This window comes from Hydra vulgaris, chromosome 09 (genome assembly GCF_038396675.1).
Source record: "Hydra vulgaris chromosome 09, alternate assembly HydraT2T_AEP".
In the NCBI taxonomy this organism is placed as follows: Eukaryota; Metazoa; Cnidaria; class Hydrozoa; order Anthoathecata; family Hydridae; genus Hydra; species Hydra vulgaris.
The window spans coordinates 3,409,913-3,435,054 of record NC_088928.1 but is presented as its reverse complement, the minus strand read 5'-3'; the positions used below and the strand labels follow the sequence as shown (position 1 = coordinate 3,435,054).

Here is a 25,142-nt window from a genome sequence, read left to right as displayed (position 1 = left end):
AAATATGCCCCAATTCCCTAAAATTTAACTTTTTTTTTATCAGTTTGTACACCAAACAGTTTGTTCTGTATTTTTTTCACTTGCATTAGCATTAAATTAAGGCTATGTCGTTAAAGTAGTTTTTTTAAAAGTTATTTGGGCAACTTTGCTGAAACTTTTTGGACTGTTATTTGTCTGCATTCTTCTTTCAAAGTTCTATTGAGTAAAGTAAAGTAGGCTTTTATCTTTAAATATTGTTTTTTCTAATGTCTTTTGTCTTTTTTCAATGTTTTATGAAGTAAATTTAGTTTGTTTTAGTTTAGTAAGTAAGTTTAGGTAGTTCTAGTTTAGTATGTCAATATAGTTAATTTTCAGTAATAGTAATATATCTTAATAGTAATGTAGTATAAAGTAATATATCTTATATATATATATATATATATATATATATATATATATATATATATATATATATATATATATATATATATATATATATATATATATATATATGTGTGTGTGTGTAGTATATAGTAATGTATCTTTAACTATTGAAGTTATGCTTATATTTAATTCATTGTTTTTGGTAAAAAATGACAAAGATAAAGATAAGTAAGTATTGAGATGGGCGGCATCATAAGGATATAATTGGGAATATGCGTTTTAAATAGTCTTGATCAATTTAATTGATGTTGCACTAACCCAAGTTACTCGCGTAGATTTTTTTGTTATTGGAATAGATTTATTTTGAAAAATGACGTCAAAAAAATAAATTAATGTGTTTATTTATGTCATAATCTATATTTTGAGGTTACTGTCACGCACCAAATAAGAACTGTTATTTAAACTTAATTATTTTAAATCAAATAGTGACCTTCAAACGCGTTATCTTTTTCCAAAAGTGGTATGCATTACGCATGTACGAAAATGCTTCAAGAGACTTTATTAATGGTTAATGACACGCATTGACATCATACCCGTTAGAGATAAAATTTGAATAATGCGAGTTAAAAAACATACATCCACCATTCTTGTCTTAGCTTCAAATTTGGTGTAACATAATTATTTGCAAGTATAAACTGTTTTCTTCATTTTTTTTTTATTAGAACACGACATTTCACTTAAGCAAAAATTGTGCAACTTTTTGAGGTTTAATCGAACGATACAATTTAAAAAACGGTGGACCTTTTAAGCTGTTAACTGAAAACTAAAGTTGTTGAGTTCATCTGCAGTATACCGATTAGCGGAAACCGGAAGACTGCATATAAAAATAAAAGATTGGATCTTTTCTTACTGTTTTGCTAACAAATTATGAATCAAATTTCTTAATTTAAAGCATACACATATAGATCTAACTCAGATAACAACTTCAAAAATGTTTTTAACTCGTTTTTAAGAAATTTCTTATAAATATATTACGAGGAATCTAGCGATCGTTGATATCCTATAGATGCTATAAGTAACATTAAAAATGATTAACTCATTTTGACATTTTTTCCAGTTTAAGAATAAGCATAGGGAGCTGCTTTAGTGAATAGAGAAATTTTTAACCGTTGCTATGGAGGTTGATTGGGATGGTTTTAAAACTGGAAAGAAACGATGTTAGGGAAACTAAACAATATTATCTTTAAAAATATAATTATACGGACGTATACATTAGATAAACACACTCAGTGTGCATTAAAATTGTTTGCCATGTTTTAGAAAAAATAAGAATACATTTTAATGGTTCCTTAATAATATTTTGTCGTTTGTTAGTACGCTTTATATACAGTTATATAATAAAATATATTTTAACACAATTCGCCAAGTTAAAGCCAGGTCTATGAGTTGATTTAGATTTAAGATAAATGTTATGCATTACGGAACACTTAACGTATAAAAATAGATTTAATACTATTCTATATTCTAAGGTTTTTTAATGTAGAAAAATACGACGACAAAGCTATGTTTTACATAAACGATCTATCATCACTTGGCTAAACCATGGCAAACTAGTGCATAGTAAAAATTTACATAAAATTTTCATCTAAACATATTCTAATTATTTCCTAAATAAAATAAAAAATACTGAAAATATATAATTAAAAATAAAACTCTTAGGTTTTCTTTTGAAAAAATTTTAAATACTAAAAATTATTGAAAACTCAAAAGAAAAAACAATCTAAAAAACAAACACAAAACTCTTCAAAACCAGAGCAGTTTGACCATTTATATTCTAAATGTTAGAGGATATTAAATACATTACAAACTATCTTCATATTATAAAAAATATAACACAATAAATATATACAACATGTAAATTTGAGAATTTTAACCAACTCTTTGTTGGAATAAACTATAGGTTAATATCTTTGTACATTATAATAACTCAAAATAAAAATAATTTACATGCGTTTTTTGTCAATTTTCACTTCACTATATAAACAATTGCTTAAAAAAAATTTTATACACAATTTTGGAACTTCTCCTGTATATATCACATCTTAGTAATGAAGCAGAACAAGCACTTAATAAAATAAACAAGTCTTTAAAATAAACAGTTAGCATGGATATGTGTATGGAAAGTATTTGCAATGGTATGTTGATGGAAGGATAAAAATTTATTTTACACAAGACTCTTCTTAAATGCTGTTTATCTTCATTTATAAAAAATGCGACACTTTACATTTTAACATTTGTTAAAAAAATAAATAAATATAGTTTAGTAGGAATCTATCAGAAATTTGCAAATATATTTTAAAAAGATTAAAAGAAAAATAATTTCCTTTTAAATATAACTACTTTGAGATTGCTATATCATTTTAGAACACATTTATAAAGCAGAGAATAAGTAAATCCTACATGCCGACTAAAACTTGCATCATTTGATCTAATTCTTCAAAATAAGAATCTGCTTTTCTGCGGTCTATTGTTGCACAGCTTGGAAAAAAACGCCAATCAATATTATTTAAATAGGGAGGCAATGGAGTAGAAAACGATAATGTATCATCAAAATCATATAAGGCTATATCAACATCAGGAAAACTATTGTCAAATTCCATTTTATCTAGAGACGAAGAACTGGTAAAAACATGTGTATTATGAGAATCCCAACTTAGTTTTAAAGTTTTTGAATCAGTATCCTTTGTTTTTCTTTGGTCACCTATTGCTCCAAATTGATTTTTGTCACTATTTTCAATAGATGGTTTGGCTTGGTTGATAATTTGGTTATTATTATTGTCAATGAAAGAGTATTTTAGTGGTTGCTTTAAAGCTGTAGTAGGAAAATCCTTGTTAGTTTCAAATTCTAATAGCATTTCATTATCCATTTCATTTTCAATGTTTCTAACAGTATTTGCTATAACAACTGAACGAAAAAGTGATGGCTCTTTTCTACCTTGATCTTTTTGAATCTTACATATTGACATATTTAAAATCATTTGACGGAGAGCAATTCTTTCGTTTTCCTCCGTGTTAGATATTCTTCTTTTTGATCCACACAAAATATCAATCATGTTGGAGCCTAAAATTTTAACATAAACTTTAAATCAAAGCTATAAAAAATAATTTACTTTTTACTTATGCTTGTATTATATACTCTTATTGATTGCAGTTATTATTAAAAGTAGTAGTGGTACAATATAATATTAATAACAATAATAAACAAGTTTTAAATAATAATTAATATTAATCACAATTACTACATTTTTGTCAAATATACTTATAAAGAGGTGAAAATGGAGTAAAAAAGTAAAGAAAATTTTTTCTTCAATTGCACATAGATTTACTTATTAGGATACACACTAAAATACATAAAGTAGGAAATCTTTAATCTTTTAGGATTTTAAATTCTTTTGATTAGGTTTATAAATATTTAATTCTTTAATTATTTTAGACATAATTTGTAAAATAGGAAACCTTTAATTAATTCAAATTTAAAAATATAACACTCAGGTTGATAAAACAATTTTCTTGTGATTGATATTATTGGTGTAGTATTAAAATATATGACAAAATTTTTTATAAAAAAAGTGGTGAAAAGTTATATTAGGAATTATTTATCTAATTCTTAGCAAAGACCAGAACATATATATAGAAAAAAAAAAAGAAAAAAAAATGAAACCATTATACTGTGACAAACACACATACATGTATGTATGTATATATGTATGTATATACGCATGTATGTGTGTGTGTGTGTATATATATATATATATATATATATATATATATATATATATATATATATATATATATATATATATATATAAATTAGTAAAAAACACTTATCTAACTTTTATCTTCTACTTTAAGTTTCACCATTGCTGGATCATCAGGAAGAGTATATATATATATATATATATATATATATATATATATATATATATATATATATATATATATATATATATACAAATATATAAATATAAAATTATATTAGATACAATATATAATATAAATTAATAAGACATTTTTTATTAAAACAATATAAATTTAAAAACATGCCTGTCACACAATGTGACTACAATTTTGAAAAAGATACGATATAATAAACTAAACAATATAATAATCAATTTTTTAAGATTTTAGATAATATTATAATATTTTAAATTATATATTTTAGGAATGGTTTGTCCCATCCAAGAACCGGATGGAAATATCTCGCTGCGATGTAAAGAATAAAAATCTATCATTAGCTATTTGAAAACGTTTTGACCCAATATAACTAAATGATTTTAAATTATAACTCACCAATAAAAATATTTTAAAATATTCAAAATAAAAAATTTCTTTCTAAATCCTTACCAAAAATTAGATATACGGTGCAACAGTCGTAAGGTTAGATTCGACAAGAACCACTATTTCTCAGACAAGAAATAATGCTTTCTTTGCAACTTTTAGTCTGGCTTCACCTTCCTATTAAAACTTAAAGATCGCATATGTAAATTAAACTGTATATATGTAGCCGTGGTTGTGTAAACATTAGAAAACCTGTTTCAGTTGAATGATTTCATAACTCAATTGTATTATGGGTACGGCTTTATATGGACTTGCACGAAGCAATTTCAAAACAACTGGGAGTCTATGACATAGGTTCGCAGTGGTTTTAAAATCGCTTCGTCATAGGCTTTATTACATGTTTCCTTCTCTTATTTATTGACGCAATAGGATTGAAAACGAGTATGCATAAATTAATCAATTGAAAGTGTTAAGAAAATTCATATCATTAAATTTTACATGATAAAAGCAGAAGTTAATTTTTAGTATAAAAGACTAATTTCTAATAAAAAAAATTAACAAATGTAAAATTTTTTTAGTTGAAAAAAAATGTTTTTCTACTAAATTATGTTTAAAATTTGATATACGAAGTTTAAACTTTTAATTTTTAAGTAACAAGTTGTGCACTTCGACTATTATTGACTATTTTACCAGACTATTTGGCGAGACTTTTGTTTGAGAACTTTTGGCTAGACATCTATATTATTTCTTAACAATCTTTTAATAATAAAAAATATTTAATTGCAATTCGGATATCGGATATTTTAGCAGAAACTCTAGTTACGTAAGTGGAAAAATTTATTTTATTTAGTTGTCTTAAAAAAATAATATAACTCATAACCGTTGAGTAATTAAGTTAAATCTAATTAACTTGATTGCGCATTGCAAACCACAAAAATAAACCTTTGGAAAAAGTTGTTTGTTTTTTTTTAGTTTTTTTTTGAAATACAATATTTTTTTTATTTATACACTATTAATGTATACTTTTGTCGTCTAAATTTAGTTTTTAGGGACAAATAAATTCGTAGCAGGTGTTAGTTACCTAGTGTAAAACTGTTTACCAAGTATAAAGATTAAAACAATACATACCTAGATAAAGTTTTAACAAAATAAATTTATAGGAACTATTTTTTGTATTTTGCTTGTATATTATGAACAAAAACAAACAAACGGATAATATTTTATTTTTACACTTGTTTTCATTTAGTTTAACCAAACTCATAAAGTTTACAAAATAAATAATAAAAGTTCACAAAAATTGGTTGAGCTTTGAAATATATAGATTAAGTTTTACTTAACATATACATTTTCTACCATTTGGTATTTATAATATGGTGGAAGATTGCATAAGTTGAGCTTGTTAACAGTGTATTTTGAAGTGTTTTTTGAAGCCAAAATATTATAATATTTATATTTATTTTTATAGATTACCATAAAATAGTCTTTCCTCTTAAAGAATATAAATGAAAAGTTTACTTAAAAAAAAATCTTTAAACTAAAAATTGCGTTATTTTCAACACTCCCAATCATCTCATCTTCAAAAACCAGTTGCAAAGATAAGCTTTTTTAATGAAACTCGAAAAAACTCAAAATAATAAAAAAATAATCACACAAAAAAAATCTTTAAGGGCTATACTAAAGTAACTAGTAACTAGACTATACTAAAGTAAAAAGTAATAATCTCAACCATAAAAAAAGCAAGAATAAATATTTCCTCAAAAAGTTTGTGGTTCTATTTTTGAAAAAACTTTTGCTCTTGAAGTACCAAAATAAAACTCCGTCGAGAATAACTTTCAAAAAACGCGCTGTTTCTAATTAAAAGCCGCATCTCATCTCGAGCGTCTCAAAACGTAGGGGAGAGTGGGGTAATGGCGAACGCGGGGTAACTCCGAACATGGTCAAAATAGCATTGTAGAAAAATGAATTCGACAATTTCTTTTTACCTGCTAAGAAGGGATCCTATGCTCAGTTCCACACGTGCAGTAGTGTAATGAAGCTGCGGATGTTGTTTACTATAATTTGATTTTAACTTTTTCTGATAATTTTATGCAACTTTTTTCTTGAGTAACACTCTGTTGTAGCTTCTATGGAAATAAAGCCACTCCTTTTTTTGTTGTTGTTGCATAATATAATTTTTAGACTTAGTTATTACAATTAGCATTTTATTCGTTATTACATAACAGTGTTTGTGATTGCCCCCGATGTGCTTGGAATTATCCCACGTAGGTAGGGTAATTCCAAACACCAATGGTTTTATTTTTGCCATAAGTTTTTATTTTATAATAAGATTTTTTAAAAATTGCTTTTGAGGGTTTGTGACTGAATCGTTAAAGTAATTGATAAGCAATAAGTATGATCAATTTTGTATAACTGGTGTCTTTAATTCACATTCTCGCTTAGGTGTTCGCCAATACCCCACTCTTCCCTATCGTCTTAAGCAACTTCACCAAGCAATACCTTAATTAAATTGCATGACAACAGCTTATGTATTATGTATGTGGATGGTAATAAATTGTACAAAACTTTACATGACCATATAAAGTTTACCGCCTCGTAAAAACGAAGTTATAAGCATATAGAGTTAATCACCTCCTAATATATATAGGAGTGTATATCTTTTATGGGTATATTCATAGCCGCCGAGAGGAGGGGAGGGGTAGACGGGGAAGATTCCCGGGGCCCCGTGTGTGTACAAATAATTTTTTTTCATGAAGTCTTATTTATTCATCACTTGTTTTTTGTCTTTAAGACTTTTAACAAATATTCTTCTTTTTATTCTTGCTATTTTTCTTTTGTAATATTAAAATTCAAGTTTTTTCAATCGACGTTGTTAACTTTTCATTTGTTAATTTTCTTTTAAAATGTTATCAGTTGTAAAGATTGCATGACTTGATCTCTCATTAATGCTGCATTTTAAAATTTTCGTTTTAGACACTGCTGATGTTTTTTGTAAGCGTATATTTTTAATTTTAGTTTACATTATGTAAATAACATATACAAGTTAAATTAAAACTTTTTATAAATATTACAGTTGCGTTAAATTCAAAATATTATTATTCAAATATTAATATTATTAAAAAAATGTTATTATTCGTAAACTTTAATTTGCATTATTTATTTATAAATTCTGTATAAAGAGCTACGTTTTAATTTCTGAAATACAGAATATGATTTCTCGCCATAAATCTGGATACGAAAAACGAAAAGAGCGACAAAAAAGAAATAAAGAAAGTTCTAGAGGTATGAGAACACTAGAAAATTTGGGGTTTAAAATTTCTTCAAAAATATAGAATGATGACTATTGCGATATTGGAGATATTGATTCGGACCCATTAAGCGCAAGGAATGAAACGGAATTTGTTGGAATTTCCGCGCAATCTGATATTTCGACACTTTCTATGTTTACCAACTGTCCCAACATCAATATTGGAGTGGTAAAAGTAAATGTAACACCAAAAGAGGTAGAAGATGCATTTCTAAGAGTTGAGAACCACACCCAACCATATTTCCTGTAGATAAACACGTTTGTCAATTTCCTACATATTTATTAAGTCTTCCTTTAAAAAATAAAGAAATAGTTCCTCGTGATTGGTTTTTTTTTTTTTTTTTTTTTTTTTTTTTTTAGATTATTCACCTCCCCAAGGCCCGAGGGGCCACTACAATCAAGGAGGCTACTCATTTTTTTGTGGTTTTTTTTTATTTTTTATTTTTTAGTTGTTATTCGTGGTGCAACCCTCTCTCAACTCTTTAACTCCGAAACACGAACCTTGCCGAGCAAGGCCGCTGCGCGGAGAAACTAAGTTGAGCGCGGTACTTCCAGGGACGTGGTGGGAGTCGAACTCCGAACCTCTCGCTTACAAAGCGAGCGCTCTTACCACTACACCACTACCGCATTTTAGTTAGTTTGGAGAAAATCTATAAATGCTTTGTTTTGTTTTCCTTGCCGTTTATTATATAAATTTCATGAGCAAAGATCACTTTTTGCTACAGAAAATGGTTGGCAGGTTAATTGAGGGTACAAAAAATGATATGACAGAATACCTGATAATGAAAAATCTAGTAATCATAAATCTTGTTATATCCAGTGGCGAAATTTAGAACAAAATTTTAATAAACAAACCATAATTGATTGCTATATAGTAAAACAAATACAAAATGAGACACAGATATGGAAAGATTTCTTAAAACGATTATTAAATGTAATTTTTTTTTCTTGCTGAGCGTGGATTGGCCTTTAGAGGTGTTACTCATTTGATAGGAGATTCGAACATTGGAAATATTTTTAGGATTATTAGAACTTTTAAGTCATTACGATCCGCTTTTAGAAGAACATTTAAAAAACGTAAAGCAGACACAAATATGGAAAGATTTCTTGCATTTGTTGACTTTAATTCTTGAAACGCTACAAAGGTATAATATTCCTATAAGTGACTATCGCGCACAAGGATATGATAACGGATCTAACACGAGTGGATCATATAAAGGTGCACAAGCTCGCATTTTGCAAATTAATCCATTGGCAATTTTTTCTCCTTGTGCATGTCATAGTTTAAATTTATGTGGTCTTCATGCAGCAGAATCTTGTATTCATGTTGTAAGATTTTTCGGCACTATACAAAAGTTATACACTATATTTAGTAGTAGGCCACAAAGATGGGAAATATTAAAAAATAATACTGAATGTTCTTTGCACACTATGTCAAATACACGGTGGTCTGCAAGAATTGAAAGTGTTAAGCCATTTGCTGAAAAAATTAAATAAATTAAAATAGCTGTAAAAGCTGTTTTGGAATTAAACTTAACGTCAGAAACTCGATCAGATCTTATTAGAATAAAAAAATATATGGAATCTTTTGAATGCTTAATACAGGCAAAAATATGGCACAAAGTTCTTGCAGCTATAAACTGCAGAAGTGCTGTTTTACAAGCTCGCAATGCAACAATTGATGTAGAAATAACCAATTTCTCGAGTCTTCTTGTTGAATTAAATACGATAAGAGATAGTTGTGATACTATTCTAAATGAATGTAGATTGTTGGGCACATCTTTACAGATAAACATAGAATTTTTGGGGGAAAAATATACTAAAGAGAAAAAAAAAAAATCATGAGTTAATAAGGACACCGGCAGAAGAATTTAGAATTAATGTTTTCAATGTTTTCATGGATAGCATTAATGGAAGTATGACAAGAAGATTTAATACAGCAAAAGAAATAGATTCTTTATTCAATGTTTTATGGTTGTTCCGATTGTTAAATGAAATTAAAAAAAACAAACTGGAAGTGCTGTTTCTAAACATTATAATTGCAATAAGGCTATTTTGCTAAGGCTATTTTGCTAAGGCTATTTTGCACAATTCCAGTGACAGTTGCCCAAGCAGAAAGATCTTCTAGCATGTTGAAAAAAATAAAAAACATATTAAGATCAACAATGACACAAAATCGTTTAAATGACTTAGGGCTTTTATCTATTGAAGCTAAAATGGCTATGAAAATTAATTTTGAAGAAGTTATTAATTTGTTTGCGAGTCGAAAGGCTCGCAAAGCTCTATTATGAAACAGTGTTTAACATTGTTTTTTAAACACTTTTTCCTAACTTTAACTTTTAAAAGATGTAAATAGTTTTGACTTTTAAAAGATTATTTTTTAAAAGATTAATTTTCATTTTTATTTTTCAATGACCACAGCATGCTTTCTGGTCCTGGGTATATGATTGATCATATTGAGGGCCCGTTAAGAAAACTTCCCCTGGGCCCGAAATTTCTCTCGGCGGCTATGGGTATATTATCTAAACATGATAATACTATAAAATTAAAAAACCTTTTGAAAATTAAATGTTAAATAATTTTGAACACTTAAATGTTCAAAATTAAAAAAATTTTGAACATTTAAGTTTGCGATGTATGCATACTTTTTCGGTGTTTTAAGTGTGTCTAATTTTTCGGGTATTTTGTTACTCGGCTTTAGTCAGGGCAACTTTCGACCAATTAGCCTTAAAAAAAGATGAAATTTGGTTTGGAGTAACTAAAAAAACGTTGGTTTTATAAAATTTTCAACCTTATTCATGCGCATGGTCCTTGATGAAGCGTTCAAGATTATATGTAACATGTTTGTCGTTTTAATTCAGCACTTTTTCAATAATTTCTTTTTTTAATTTCTTTTATAAATTTCAAATTATAAATATAATAGTTATAACTTTTTGTATTAATTTTTTATTATAATTTTTATAATTCATTTTTATTATCATTTATATTTGTTTGGTTTATTTATTTTGTCATTAAAAAAAGAATACAATGCCGTGTTATATAAATAAAATCTACATAACAATAAAAGAAGACAATATTTGTCTTATCACTACACCCCGACAAGATTTAAATGAAAAACATCGATTATGTGATGGTTTTTAAATAGTTCTTTAAAATGTGTGAATTGACCTGGACTTGATATAATTTTGACTGTATGTTTTTATCTACTAAGCAATGTCTTTTAATTTTACTTACATTAGAGCTACTCCATGCAATATTTGCATAGTTTATATAACAATGTATGTGGGAGAAATATAAGATTTTTAAGTAGTTTTTGTTTAATAATTGCTTAGCTTTATATAGTATGCCAATATTTATAAAAATTTTATCTTCTATCGTTCTTATTTGTTCTCTCCATTTTCGAGTTTTTGTTAAGTATCACTCCTAAAAACTTTAATGATGACTTTCTAATTATTTTAGAGTTGCCAATATAAAGATCGGGAAGTTTTAATGGAATATTTTCATTATCTTAAAGTCAATGAAAAAAAGTATACTTAGTTTTATTTAAATTTAAGTACAATTTGCTTGGCTTAAACCATTCCACTAGATTAAAATATTGTTTACTATTTTAAATAAAAGGTTAATATATCCATTAGAATTTAAATTCGTGTCATATGCAAATAAAACTAAGTTTAAAATGTTGGAAAACTTATGGAAATTGTTTACATAAATAAAAAACAAAGTGGACCCAGAATTGAGCCTTGAGGAACACCGCAAGTTATAGCCATGTAATCAGTTTTTCCTTCTTCGTGTGATATGTATTATTTTCTATTGTTTAGATAACTTTTGAGCCATTCTAAATATGTGCTTTTAATACCATAACTTTCGAGTTTTTTTTATATGAATGCTTTGGTCTACTGTATCAAAGGCTTTGCTAAGATCTATAAAAACTCCGAGGGTAAACTTACTTTTGTCAAATGCTTTAAATATATCGTGAACAATATTAATAATGGCATTGTCAGCTGAATACCCTGGCTGAAATCCAAGCTGTTTATAATATAGAATATTGTATTGTGGAATGTTCAAAAGACGTCTGGATTACGTTCGGAAGTGTGCCTTTTCATAATAAAACACAGATCAAACAAACATGTAAACTAAAATTAAGATCTCTTTTTATTAGTATCGGTCAAAAATATTTAGTTATATGGTTAACATTTGGTAGATATTTTTTTGGTAGTTGTCAAATGCGTGAGCCATTTTTTATTTAATCTCGAAATAACATTGAAATCTAAACAATAATAACAAACGGTTTTATAAAGAGACGTTTGAAATAGATTAGATTGTAAGTTGTTAATTTAATCATTATTACGTTAATAGATTATTTCTTAGACATTTTTAAAAATTTGATTTATATCTAATTTTAGTATATATGAAGAAATAAATTAAAAAAAACTTAGACTAAGTTTTGTATTTATTTTTTTATATAAATAATTATATCAAAAACTATATCAATTAAACTATATTAAAACTATAAATGCAGTCTAAATATACTAAAAACTAAAATTTTTGCCTAAAATTTGTAAAAGGCTTAAATAAACAATATTACAAAGTAATAATTATTTTTAATCAACAATATTTTTTGATTCATCTTTTTCAAAAGGATTTTTCATAGTAGAACTAATATTATATTTACAATATATATTGTCATTGCATATACAATGACAATATCTATTGTATTGCAACACTCCGCGCAATATATAATATAGTGCGCGGAGTGTAGCTACATCGAGCACCTTATAGTCTGCTGCTACAAGGGAGGGATGCTACATCGACTATCTTACAGCCTGACTCACAATGGAGTGCCGCTACATCGACTGAGGGTTTGATGTAGCGGTAAAATGATTTACTGTTACTTAAAAGCTATTTAAGCAACCGTAAGCAGTTTGTTTATAGTAATTTAACTGACCCATCCAATTTATTAAAGATAACCATCGGTGTTCCCCAGGGTTCTATACTTGGGTTCCTTCTCTTTCTCATTTACATCAATGATTTACATAAAGCTTCGAACTTGATTGCTGTTATGTTTGCAGATGACACTAACCTCTTTTTATCTGATAACAACATTACAACATTATTTCAAATTATGAATATCGAATTAACAAAAATTTCTAAATGGTTTAAAATAAACAAGCTTTCACTTTATGTTGAAAAAACTAATTGGATACATTTTCATCCAACTTCTCAAAATATACTTCTGTCTTGCGATTTACCATTACTTTTTATTGACGAAATTCAAATAAAAAGAAAAAATTCAAATACAAACTTTTTGGGTAACTATACCAATGAAAACCTTAATTGGAAATATCATATAAAATTCTTGTCTAAATAAAGTTGCTTAAAGTATAGGAATATTGTATAAAGCTAGAAGTGCTTTAAATAAACATAATTTAACTCAATTATATTATCCTTTATCCATTGTCATTTAAACTATGCAAGTATTGCTTGGTGTAGTTCTAATAAATCCAAACTCTTTATTGTCAACAAAAGCATTTTTAAAGATAGATTTACTCATGCAAAGCCTCTCTTATTTGAAATGAAAATTTTTGATATATATCAGCTTAATGTTTTTAATACTCTTTGCTTTATGTACAAATGTGAAACTAACTCCAACCCAGTTTCTTTCCATAATTTATACACCTTAAAAAATAAAAATAAATACAACTTAAGAAATTTAATTCGTCAACCATTCTTTCAAGCTAATTTTAAAAAATCAAGCATTTTATTTCGTGGAGCTTCTCTTTGGAATAAAATAGTTTTAAAACATTTTGATTTTTCTTTGGAATGGAGTTACCTCTCATTCAAAAAAAAAGCTTAAGGAAATCATTTTGTCTATTTTATATATTTTGTCTGTGATATATTTTTGTATTTTTAAACATTGAATAATTTACTTTTTTATTTTTTATCCAGTGATGTAACTGAATATGCATATGAATGCACTTTAATTTTTCTTGTGCTTTATACACTTGACCATGTATGTATGCATTTGATTTCTATGAGATTTTTAAATTTACGAGCGGTTTTCGATGAAGACTTGATGGTCTTCTGTGAGTGTCCGCTATCTTTTTATTTATTAAATCAAATACTTGTATATTTTTTGTTTATTTATGTTTTCTTGTTGTAAAAGGATTATTTAATCTTAACGATTTAATTTATTTGTATAACGACTTTTATACTTTGTATAAATTTTAAGTTTCAAGTTCTTCATTCGGTTCTCTGTGACAAGACCTAATGATCTTCTTTGAGTATTCGCGTTCTTTATTTATTTATTTTTTTTATTTATATATTTTTACGCTATCTTCACTTGTAATTTTTCTTTTGTATATTTGTATTTGTATCTTTAACATTGTAATCAATAACAAAAAATAAATAAAAAAATTTCCAAAATATAGCACAGCCAGTGGCATCATTAGGGGTGCGGAGGGTACGGCTTGCACCGGGTGACACCATAACTAACTGAGGCGTGACACCAAAATGAAAAAGGTAAATATGAAAAAACTGTTCATACTTGTGTTAATTTTTATTTTCGCGTTTGGCGTAACCAATAGTTTACAGGTTTTGATGTTTTCGTATTCTTTATTAATAACTCTGCTATTTATCTGCATGATCAAAAGATTGTATTTTCTATGCCCTAACTTTTGTTTTTTTATTTATTTAGAAATTCGAAACCCGTGTTGTTGATTCTGTAAGTGAAAGCACGCCATTATTATTTTGTGTCATACTTAATTATTGTTTATTATTACTTACTTTTTAATATTATTATTATTACTCACTTTTTATAACGATTACTTGTATTATTATTGTTTTTATAATTATTTTATTTTTTATTAAATTTTATTTTTTAATTAATTTTCTTATTTTAACAATGATATATATATATATATATATATATATATATATATATATATATATATATATATATATATATATATATATATATATATATATATATATATATATATATATATATATATATATATAATATATATATATATATATATATATATATATATATATATATATATATATATATATATATAAAACATTGATAACTTCAGAAGAAACTAAAAATCATGAAGTGATTGCAAACCTCAAAGTTAACATATTAAATGTGGTAACAAAACACTGTCTGCAACCATAACATTCAGAACAAAAAAATCAACGGTGTTAACACTATCTTTTAATAAAAGAAGAGGCAGTGTTTGCAATGCAAAAGGAATAAGCATTGAAAAGAACAATTTTACAAAATGTGAATTTCTGTTAACAAAAACTAGTTAAGTTACTTTGCTTATTTGTGAAAATTTTTGCATTTTCATTGATTTGAATAAAAAAACTTGACTGCTACCTTACATAAATCTAATTTGACATTGTATCCTGGTTTCTGGCATTCAAGCAAAGAAACCTTCTTTTCTTTTTTTTTTGTTTTATTTATTTATTTTAGGTGCCCAAGAAGTCCTTACAGTCTTATCGTAGAGCACCGTGGAATAGCATTTGAAAGGAAGTTTACGCCTCCTTTCTTACTAAAGTTATAAAACTTGCAGAGAGATGTTGATTGCGTTGATCCTCGGATCTCTAGCTTCTGAGGCAAGCGTACTAACACGATCCAGAATGATTTTATAAAAGCGCATGCTAAGGTTTTCAACAGAAACATTATTTATTAAAAATTATTATAAAACCGTGTGCATTTTTTTTTAGATAATAAGATGCTTCAAGAAGACATTATGGTCTTGTTAAAGAGCACCTCGGAGGAAGAACACCTCGGAAGAGCATATAATCATTTAGTTCAAGACTCTTTTTTTCCAATGTCTCATATTTGGCTAGAGCCGGCAATTGCCGGCTCTAGTCAAACGTTATTAATAAACCTCGAAAATTTTGGTTCTGAGCCAGAACTTTAACCACTGCCCCTGCATTTGTCGTACCGATTTGTTGTACCGATAAGTTCATAATTTTATTTCTTTAAAAATAACTAATAAAATTTTGACTTGCAAAAAAGTTTAACCAGAACTTTAACCACTGTTCATTTACGAGATTTTGAGAATTGTATATCAGATATTGGTTAAGATCATAATCATTGCAAATTCTTTTTCTTATTTTTTCTGAACTATTTTAAACCAGTTTTCAGAGCCATAACAGAATTTGATCTTAGGAATAATCTTAGGAATAAGGTTATCATATTTTAGATTAAATGGTATATAGTTTGCTACGCATTCTTTATCTAAGAAAATTAAACGTTAAACTAAATAACTTTGTTTAATTTTATTTCAAGTTTAGTAGGACTTAAGACGTCCCCTGTGACAAATTTTAGACGTCGAATAGACGTTTTATGGACGCCTGCGTCCGCTGGGTAAGTTTGATCACGTTTTTTAATTTATTTATTGAGTTTGATGCTGATGTATTGAGGTTCATAAGATTGAAATAAATGTGTAATATTTACATATAGTAAGGATGTAAAAAATCGCAAAATTTTACAATATTGTTTATATAGATTTATACATTCAATTAAAATTTTTTGTAAAAATAAAAATAAAAGTGTGACGCTTATAAATATCTTATATAGTATCTTCGTTTTTTCCAAAATGGCGGGCTAAAGTTAAAATTTTTTGTGATTTTGAAGCCAAATTGCTTGTTGATCTACACAAGATGGATAAATATTAAAAAAAAGTTCAGTTGATTAGAGAGCTGGATTCATAAGTTATATTTCATCAAAGTTAGCCGGATCACGATTTTTACATTTCCAACCTCATAACCCAAATACATAAAAACTTAAAAACCCACTTTCTAACAAAAATTTTTTTAAATAAAAATCTAACGAAATGTTTTGCGATTTGTAAATCAAAGTGATAAAAAAGGTTTACAAAAGTTTTAAATATAAAACGTATGGCACTATATTGTTATAAGGTATTTGTTTTTATATGTATTTATCTTGAAATTACAGTTTACAATTTTTTTCAGTTATTAATATAATAAACAAAATTATTAGGATTCAAAAATTAAATTTTTCAAATAATAAATAACTTCATTGATTTCTTTTAAGTCAATTTTATAAAATCTTCTTCTGTTAGAATTGACCTTCATCAGGTTTACCCAACAAAGATCATCTGTATGGCCTCGCAAATTCGCTACATAAAAAAAACTTTTTCATAAATTTAATATGAAGGTATTGATGCTCTTCTTAAATACCTGGAATATTTCCTAAATACAATTGAGTGTCATAAATACAGGCCACATATGTTTCTGGTTTCTAACTTAAAATTTCATTAACATAAACTCTTCAGGTAGAAATATTCACACTAGTGCAAACACTATTAAATGAAACTCTTTTTTATTTTTAATTTAAACTGTGGTGGTTTTGTGTCCCAGATATTGTAGAATCTCTCTTTAACTTTGAAGTTTATAATATGTGTTTCTATAGAAATGTAATCAACAAAAATAAATAATATTCCTTTGACATGATGGACACAGCTGTACATTTTCTTTGGTGTGTCAATAGGATTGTAAAGTGACTGAAGACTGCATGTACAATAAGACGTTTTACCGTTCCATCAACTTTATCTAAAGGACGTTTATCATGCGACGTTACACAAAAAAAAAGGCAAAAAAAACTATGGTATTTTAATACAGGATGTATTAAAATACCATAGTAATTTGTGATGCAAAAAAAAGCTTGTTTTTCTTTTAAACTAGTTTTTAAACGTTGAAAGAAGATGGCCTAACTTTTTGTTATAAAATGATGCTCTCTCAAACTATCTAACTGTTCGTAAACCATTTCAATAAATTCATCTAAGTAAAGTTGCTGGTGTTAAAGTACATTGGAACTTTGATTTTTGCTTGTGAAAAAAATTAACTTAAGTTTCATTTTCATTATAATTTATGTCCCAATTTAATCAGACAAACTTCTTATCTAAAACATTTATCACATCTTTGAAGAATGCAATCTTTATTTTCAATGTTAAAAAGTATTCATTTCAATAACCGTTTGTCATCGGTTATTCCAGGAATTTCTGTTCAAAATTTTTTACATTTTTATGGTACTGACCAAGGAGGTTTAATCAACAGGAGACGTCCTAGTATATACTTTATATAAAACGCGCTGAAACATGTTTTGAAAATATATATATATATATATAATATATATATATATATATATATATATATATATATATATATATATATATATATATATATATATATATATATATATATATATATATATATATATATATATATATATATATATATACAGTATTGGACAAAACATTTGCAACCAACATCGAACAATGCTAAAAAGTGTTCCTAATTTTACATGTCTAAAAAACGAAACGAACTATACTACCACAGCAAACAGTTCAGGAGTCTGGAGTCAAAGCATGCCATGACATGAGCAATCAGCTGACAGGTGACAACACACAGGCAGAATTTCGTTGACAAGTGCCATTTTGCAGCGGACAAAACAAGTGCAACTTTTTGGTTTGCTTCATTTTTTTAAGTGTCAACGTCACGGAAGTTTTTTAATAATTAAAGGAAGTATCCAGAAGTTTCCAGAAGCATGCAGAAGTTTCCAGAAGAAGCATCTGGAAGCATCCAGTAGCATTCTGAAGTATCCAGAAACATTCAGAAGCATCCAGACGCATCCAGAAGCTTCCAGAAGCATCGAAAAGAAGCATCTAGAATCTTCCAGAACAGGTTCACACAGGCTCATTTTACTATATAAGAGACATGTAAATCGACATGTAATTCAGTCAGTATATAGTTTATCAAAGTGAATTTTATCAAAGTGTTTTATCGAAGAACATCAATACAAGAAGTGAAATTCAACAAGTGTTTTATTACATCAATACAGTCCGCATCCAACCAAGACGTTGTGTTCCACAGAGCATTATTGTATCATCACAAAGTAAATGTAACACGGTAAGCCTTGAGAAGCGTGATTATTTATTTTTATTATTTTTATGACTTCAAGTGTAAAAATGGCTCCCAACAGTCTTGGATTGGAACTAAGAAAGAAAATTATTGGCGATTACGTAAGTGGAATGTCACAAAAAGGTATTTGTGATAAATATCGCGTGAAAAAATGGACCGTATCAAGACTATGTTCCAAATCGTTCTGCGGGGAAGTTGGCAGCAGATAACAAAGGTGGAAGACCGCGTTCCACCACTTCTAGAGTGGATTCTATGATCGTCAGATCCGTCAAGAAGGATCCCTGGATATCATCAGTCGAGATACAAAAGCAATTAGAGCTGCCTGTATCGGACCGAACAATCAGACGGCGTGCTGTTGAAGCCGGATTGTTTTCTCGATGTCCTGCAAAGAAACCGCTGATTTCACTAAAAAACCAGAATAAAAGACTCCTGTTTGCTACATCTCATTTTGACTGGAATGTGCAGAAATGGCGAACTATCCTGTTCAGTGATGAATCGAAGTTCAACATCATTGGGAGCGATGGCATTTGCCGTGTACGTCGACCGGCCGGAAAACGCCTCGATTTAGGTTACTGCCATAAGACCGTGAAGCATGGTGGAGGCAATGTAATGGTCTGGGGGTGTTTTTCTGCTAACGGTCTAGGTCCAATACATCGAGACGATGGAATAATGGACCGTTTCATGTATAAAAATATCCTGAAAGATGTTATGTTACCCCATGCTGAATGGAATATGCCAATAAAATGGGTTTTTCAGCGATCCGAAACACACTGCAAAAGTAGTCAAGCAGTGGTTTCAAGACAGCCACCTATCGGTGATGGATTGGCCGCCTCAATCTCCGGATCTCAACCCTATCGAGAACCTGTGGGAGATCGTCAACCGCAGAATTAATTGTGAAGGTGTTCGTAATAATAATCAACTGTTTTAACAAATCCAAAAGGCCTGGGCAGCGATTCCACAAAGTTTCATTGATCTCCTGATCGAATCTATGCCTCGAAGATGCAAGGCTGTGATCGACAACAAAGGATTCGCCACAAAATATTGATAGCGAAATACAGCTTGTTCAACCTTTTGTCGAATTGTACTTGTTTTGTCCAGAAGGAAATCAACTTTTTTTAATACCTTTGATTAATTTATTAATTTTCATGTACAAATAATGAACTTTGTGATGAATAAAACTTGAAGAACTTTGTCTCTAAACAGTTACATAGTTATTTCTCTAAATTGAGAAAATGCAGCACTTTTATATAAAAAAACTAAATTAGCATTACTTGGTTGCACTCGTTTTGTCCGATACTGTACATCAATTTTTAAAAACTTGGATGTAATTGCAAAAAAGAAGAATTTTATAGTCTGATAAAGATGTCGGTATATAAGGATTTGCAAAACTTACTAAGTTTGAGTAAATAGATTTTGAAAAATTGATGAAAAACTGAACTACTAATAATTGCGCATCACGCAGAAATCGGTTTCCTTTGCTTTTTTTTAATTTTAAAGATCTGACTATATAATTAATTGATTTATCGGTTTGACGGTTAAGATCAAACTATTATACTATGCAAAACAATAAGTTGTATATAAATTTTATGTATATATATTTTTTTGCATTTTGCAGAGACCATACCCAAGTATGCTGAAAATGAACTAGAAAATTGCGTTGGAGATATCCTGAAAACAGCGCCGGATAGAAAAGGCGCCGGTAACAGCGAAAAACTAAACCACAACAAAAGTTTTTATGATATTTTTTGTATCTTTAATTTCGATTATAGTTTAATCTTGTGTATACTTTTAACTTTGTGTTTTATTTGTTTTAATTAGTAAGACACATTGGTTGCCGCTTCTGTTATGTTTTTTGAATGTGTAATTTTTGTCCCCAAAACCCTACAAGTTTTGTGATTGCTAAAATACCCTCATTGCCTAACAAATGTCTTTTAAACGTTAAAAAGACGCCCAGAAAGTCTTTTGAACGTTTAAAAGACGTATTTTCTAGAACCATTTTGTCTAACTGCACTTAAACGGAAAGTCTTATTTTAGTCTTTTTCACGACGTCTTTAGAACGTTCTAAACGGACGTCTTGGAGCGTCTAATGTAGAATCAGTTTAGAACGCGACCAAGACTTTCCGTCTGAACGTTCATTGTACGTTTTTTGTACGTCCCCGTATTTGTTGGGTATCGTTTAAAGAGGGTTATTTAAACGACCGTCATACCTATTATCAAGTAGTATCACAAAAAACAGTTTTATTTGAAATTTTGATAACATCTCTTACTCTAACTGAAGAGCTTCATTAGCCATTGGTTGTGTTGCAATATATTTAAGTGAACAAAAAACTTTATTTTGAGCATTGAGCACGATTTTTTGAAAAAAAGGCTATAAGTTTAAAAAACCACACAATTTTTCTAATGTACAGTTTCCTTCTCGAGTTTCACATATCGCAATTACTGAACGCAGTTTTATATAAGAAAATAATTTTTTTTAAGTTTTATTTGCTTTAACTGGTATACAATTTATATATTACAATTCATAAATATTCAGGGTAACTGTATAACAAAAAACTTTTTGAAATAATCTATATTCATGATTATTATCTTCTTTTCACAGCAAAAGCATGTCCTAAATAACAGAAGAATGGGTATGATTTTATCAACATCAGTAAAAACATAACTTAACTCAATGATTTCTTTGAACTATTATAAAGTTATGGAATAATACTTAAAACAAAGTAAATAAAATTCACTTAGTTTTCAATATAATTTAAGAACTTTTTAATTTGCTTTTTCTACTTTTAAAAACTCTACCCAGCTTGCACATATGAATTAGGTTAACGTACATAAAACCATATTGAACATCGGCTGTTAATTCTGTTGCGAATCCAACCTTAATCCACTGTCCTGGTCTGATACCAAACTAATTATTGCAGATACTATCGCAAAAGCGGCTAACATAGACCCGAAAAATGCCCATGACGTAATCGAACGCTGTCTTTGAGAAAAAGTTCACGAAAACAGCACCACGTCAAGCCACATTTTTGTTAAATTTTATAAATGGGCTGATAGTGAACACACAAAAAATATCTTTTATAAGTCAAAAAACAATAATCAGGTTGAACAAATGTATTCAACGTTCTTTCATGGCCTCATTGCGATGTAACTCAACATCGCAATGAGGCCATGAAAGAACGTCGTCGTCTTATAGAAAACAAATCAATAGTAAGCGGTACCTCGAATACCCAGGCTTACTTAAAGTTAAGAAGAAGAAAGAGGATTCCAAGTATGTTTTACTAAAATCTTTTTAAGTCGACATAAATCATTTATAGCTTTGGAGTTCGAGCAATGGTATCCTTGGATTTGCAAGTTTTTTTTTTGTTTTTTTTGATTTGCGGCATTATATTTGAATTTTATTCAAGCTTTATATATTATATAAAAATTTAGCGATATAATAATAATTGTACTTTTTGTGATGTTTATTTTATTTTTGGTGTTTTTGAGTTGAAGACTAGCGTTATGACTTTTTTTCAACCCCATGCTCCTTTACTGTAGTTTGATGAACTTTTACCTAAAAAGCATGAAATGAACCCCAGCCAACATTGACATACGGGTCAACTGGGTCCCGTATGGGAAGACCAACGGTATCCCATCGGATCTTAGCCGCGGTTTCCATATGGGTATGTCCGCTGGATATCCCGTATGGGTCCTAGTCAAATGCCGAAATTTAAAACCGTAAGGGGCCCATTTGGGTTTGCAACTGGGACCCATATGGGAAACCCATCGGGAACCCACCGGATCTTGGCCGCGGTTTTCCTCTGGGCCCCATATGGGTATGCCTGCCGGGTATCCCGTAAGGGTCCCACGAGGATTACCCATTGCTAATCTTGAAAAACTACGTTTAAATGTTTAAAATTTACAAAAAAAGCAATTTATACATAACTTGATTGGTTTATTTCAAAAAAAAAAAATTAAAATTACAGTCGAAATTAAGCAAACTTTTAAACGATTCTTTAATCGTGTATCGAATGCTTTCACGGTTATCTCGCGAATTGGAAGCTTTTACATTGTTGTTTAAACGACTTCTTTGAAAACCTCTTTACATTATCTCGCTTCAATATGACCTGTAAAAATATTAAAGTTTAACTGTTAGTCTTAAATTTTATAGGTAGCATAAATTAATTTTAATATGTTATAAAACTCTTACGATTTCGCATAAAACTCTTCAGATAAAAAATGTAATTTTCACCATCGAAGGTAGAAAAATATCATCTTTAATTTTATAATCGACATTTACTTGAACGTTTTAAAATGTAATTATGTTATTACTTTAAATGTAATAAATAAGCACATGCTTGTAATTCATATAATAAATTGATAACATTCCTTTAGTTATTGATAACATTCCTTTAGTTCTTAATAAATAAATTATATAAAACTATTATATAAATATAATTTTATATTTATATTGAATATAATTTGATATATACTATTTATAACTTTATATATATATATATATACATATTGTATATAACGGGGGGCTGATAATTTTTAAATGTAATCTTTAAAATAGAGCGAAACTTCATCATTTCATCAATTAAGACTCATCAGAAACCTTATATAACAGTGCCGTGGCTACTAGATCCAAGGACTCTCCTCCTTCAAAAGGGCCCCAAAATTCTTAAAACTTTTTTCAATAGATAATACTAAATAAATAAAAAAAAACCTTACATTTGTAAAAGGCCCCCTAAATTTGCAAATGAGCCCCCTTGGCACAGCTCTGCTTATATATATATATATATATATATATATATATATATATATATATATATATATATATATATATATATATATATATATATATATATATATATATATATATATATATATATATATATATATATATATATATATTTATGTATGCGGTAGTGGTGGTGATATGATATATATGCAGTATATATGATATGCGGTACATATGATATATGGTATATATGATATGCGGTATATATGGTATGTGGTATGTGATATATGGTATATATGGTATGCGGTATATATGGTGTATATATATGATATATATGGTATATATATATGTGGTATATATATACCATATATACCATATATAATATATATATATATGGTATATATGGTATGCGGTATGTGATATGTGGTATATATGGTATGCGGTATATATGATATGCGGTATATACGGTATATATGGTTTATATGATATATATGATATATATGCGGTAGTGGTGGTGATAATAATATATATGTATATATATCATATGCGGTAGTGGCGTAGTGGTAAGAGCGCTCGCTTTGTAAGCGAGAGGTTCGGAGTTTGACTCCCACCACATCCCTGGAAGTACCGCGCTCAACTTAGTTTCTCCGCGCAGCCGCCTTGCTCGGCAAGTTCGTGTTTCGGAGTTAAAGAGTTGAGAGAGGGTTGCACCACGAATAACAACTAAAAAATAAAAAACACAAAAAAATGAGTAGCCTCTTTGACTGGCCCCCCTCGGGCCTTGGGGAGGTGAATAATCTAAAAAATAAAAAAAATAAATAAATATGGTGTAAATTAGCCCTGTGAGTCCCATCAAATGTGGAATTCCCAAATGCTCATAAAATTAAAAAAAAAAAGTCCTTTAGAAAAAAAGTTGTCGGCCCTGCTTATTAAGTCTTACTACAACTTCAAGTAGTACATGTGCTTTGCCAATTAAGTTTTTTCAAAATATTGAGAAGCCGTTTGCATCAGATACTTACAAAATTTTGACCAATGCGAATATTAGGGTAAGTCTTTTAGTTATTGTTTTTCTTTTTTTGTTTGGTAGTTTGTATCAACTGATTTAGGAGATTACATCAACTATTACCTTTTTTTACTTATCGGCATCGACCAAAATCTTTTTTTACCTATCTACTTTTTTTTTTTTTAAATGCTGCTGAAATATAAGTTAAATACAAAAAATATTTTATGCTTATAACAAACAGGTACTAGAAATTTATTTAAAAAATGAAATAGATTCTTTTACTTTACTGCTTGCTTGTATTAAAAGAAATGCATGTACATTAATGCCCACCAATGAAAAAGAAATATATATTTATAAGAATACTCTTAAAATGAAAGCAGCAATGATATATTAGGGTTAAAATAAAATCAAATATATAATTCTTTATATATACTGATTAAAATGATATAAAAATA

At 28.2% G+C, this 25,142-nt stretch overlaps 1 protein-coding gene and 1 long non-coding RNA gene across 2 annotated transcripts; one reads left to right on the top strand and one right to left on the bottom strand.

Moving 5' to 3' along the window:
- Positions 1 to 2,171: 2,171 nt before the first annotated feature.
- Positions 2,172 to 4,939, bottom strand: LOC101236906 (uncharacterized). Its single transcript, XM_065804508.1, has 2 exons — positions 4,768 to 4,939; positions 2,172 to 3,484 (listed from the first exon to the last, which is right to left on the bottom strand). Exon 2 carries the CDS (start codon positions 3,474 to 3,476, stop codon positions 2,820 to 2,822), a length of 657 nt encoding a protein of 218 aa, XP_065660580.1. The 5' UTR covers positions 3,477 to 3,484; positions 4,768 to 4,939; the 3' UTR covers positions 2,172 to 2,819.
- Positions 4,940 to 5,338: 399 nt separating this feature from the next.
- Positions 5,339 to 20,753, top strand: LOC136084493 (uncharacterized). The gene is made up of 4 exons (XR_010640587.1): positions 5,339 to 5,524; positions 14,434 to 14,524; positions 14,700 to 14,726; positions 20,577 to 20,753. It is a non-coding gene; the product is annotated as an uncharacterized LOC136084493 (long non-coding RNA).
- The last annotated feature ends 4,389 nt before the right edge of the window (positions 20,754 to 25,142 follow it).

What these genes read in the sequence shown, in the direction of transcription:
- LOC101236906 (XM_065804508.1), bottom strand. Translation starts at nt 3,476, where the DNA reads ATGATTGATATTTTGTGTGGATCAAAAAGAAGAATATCTAACACGGAG.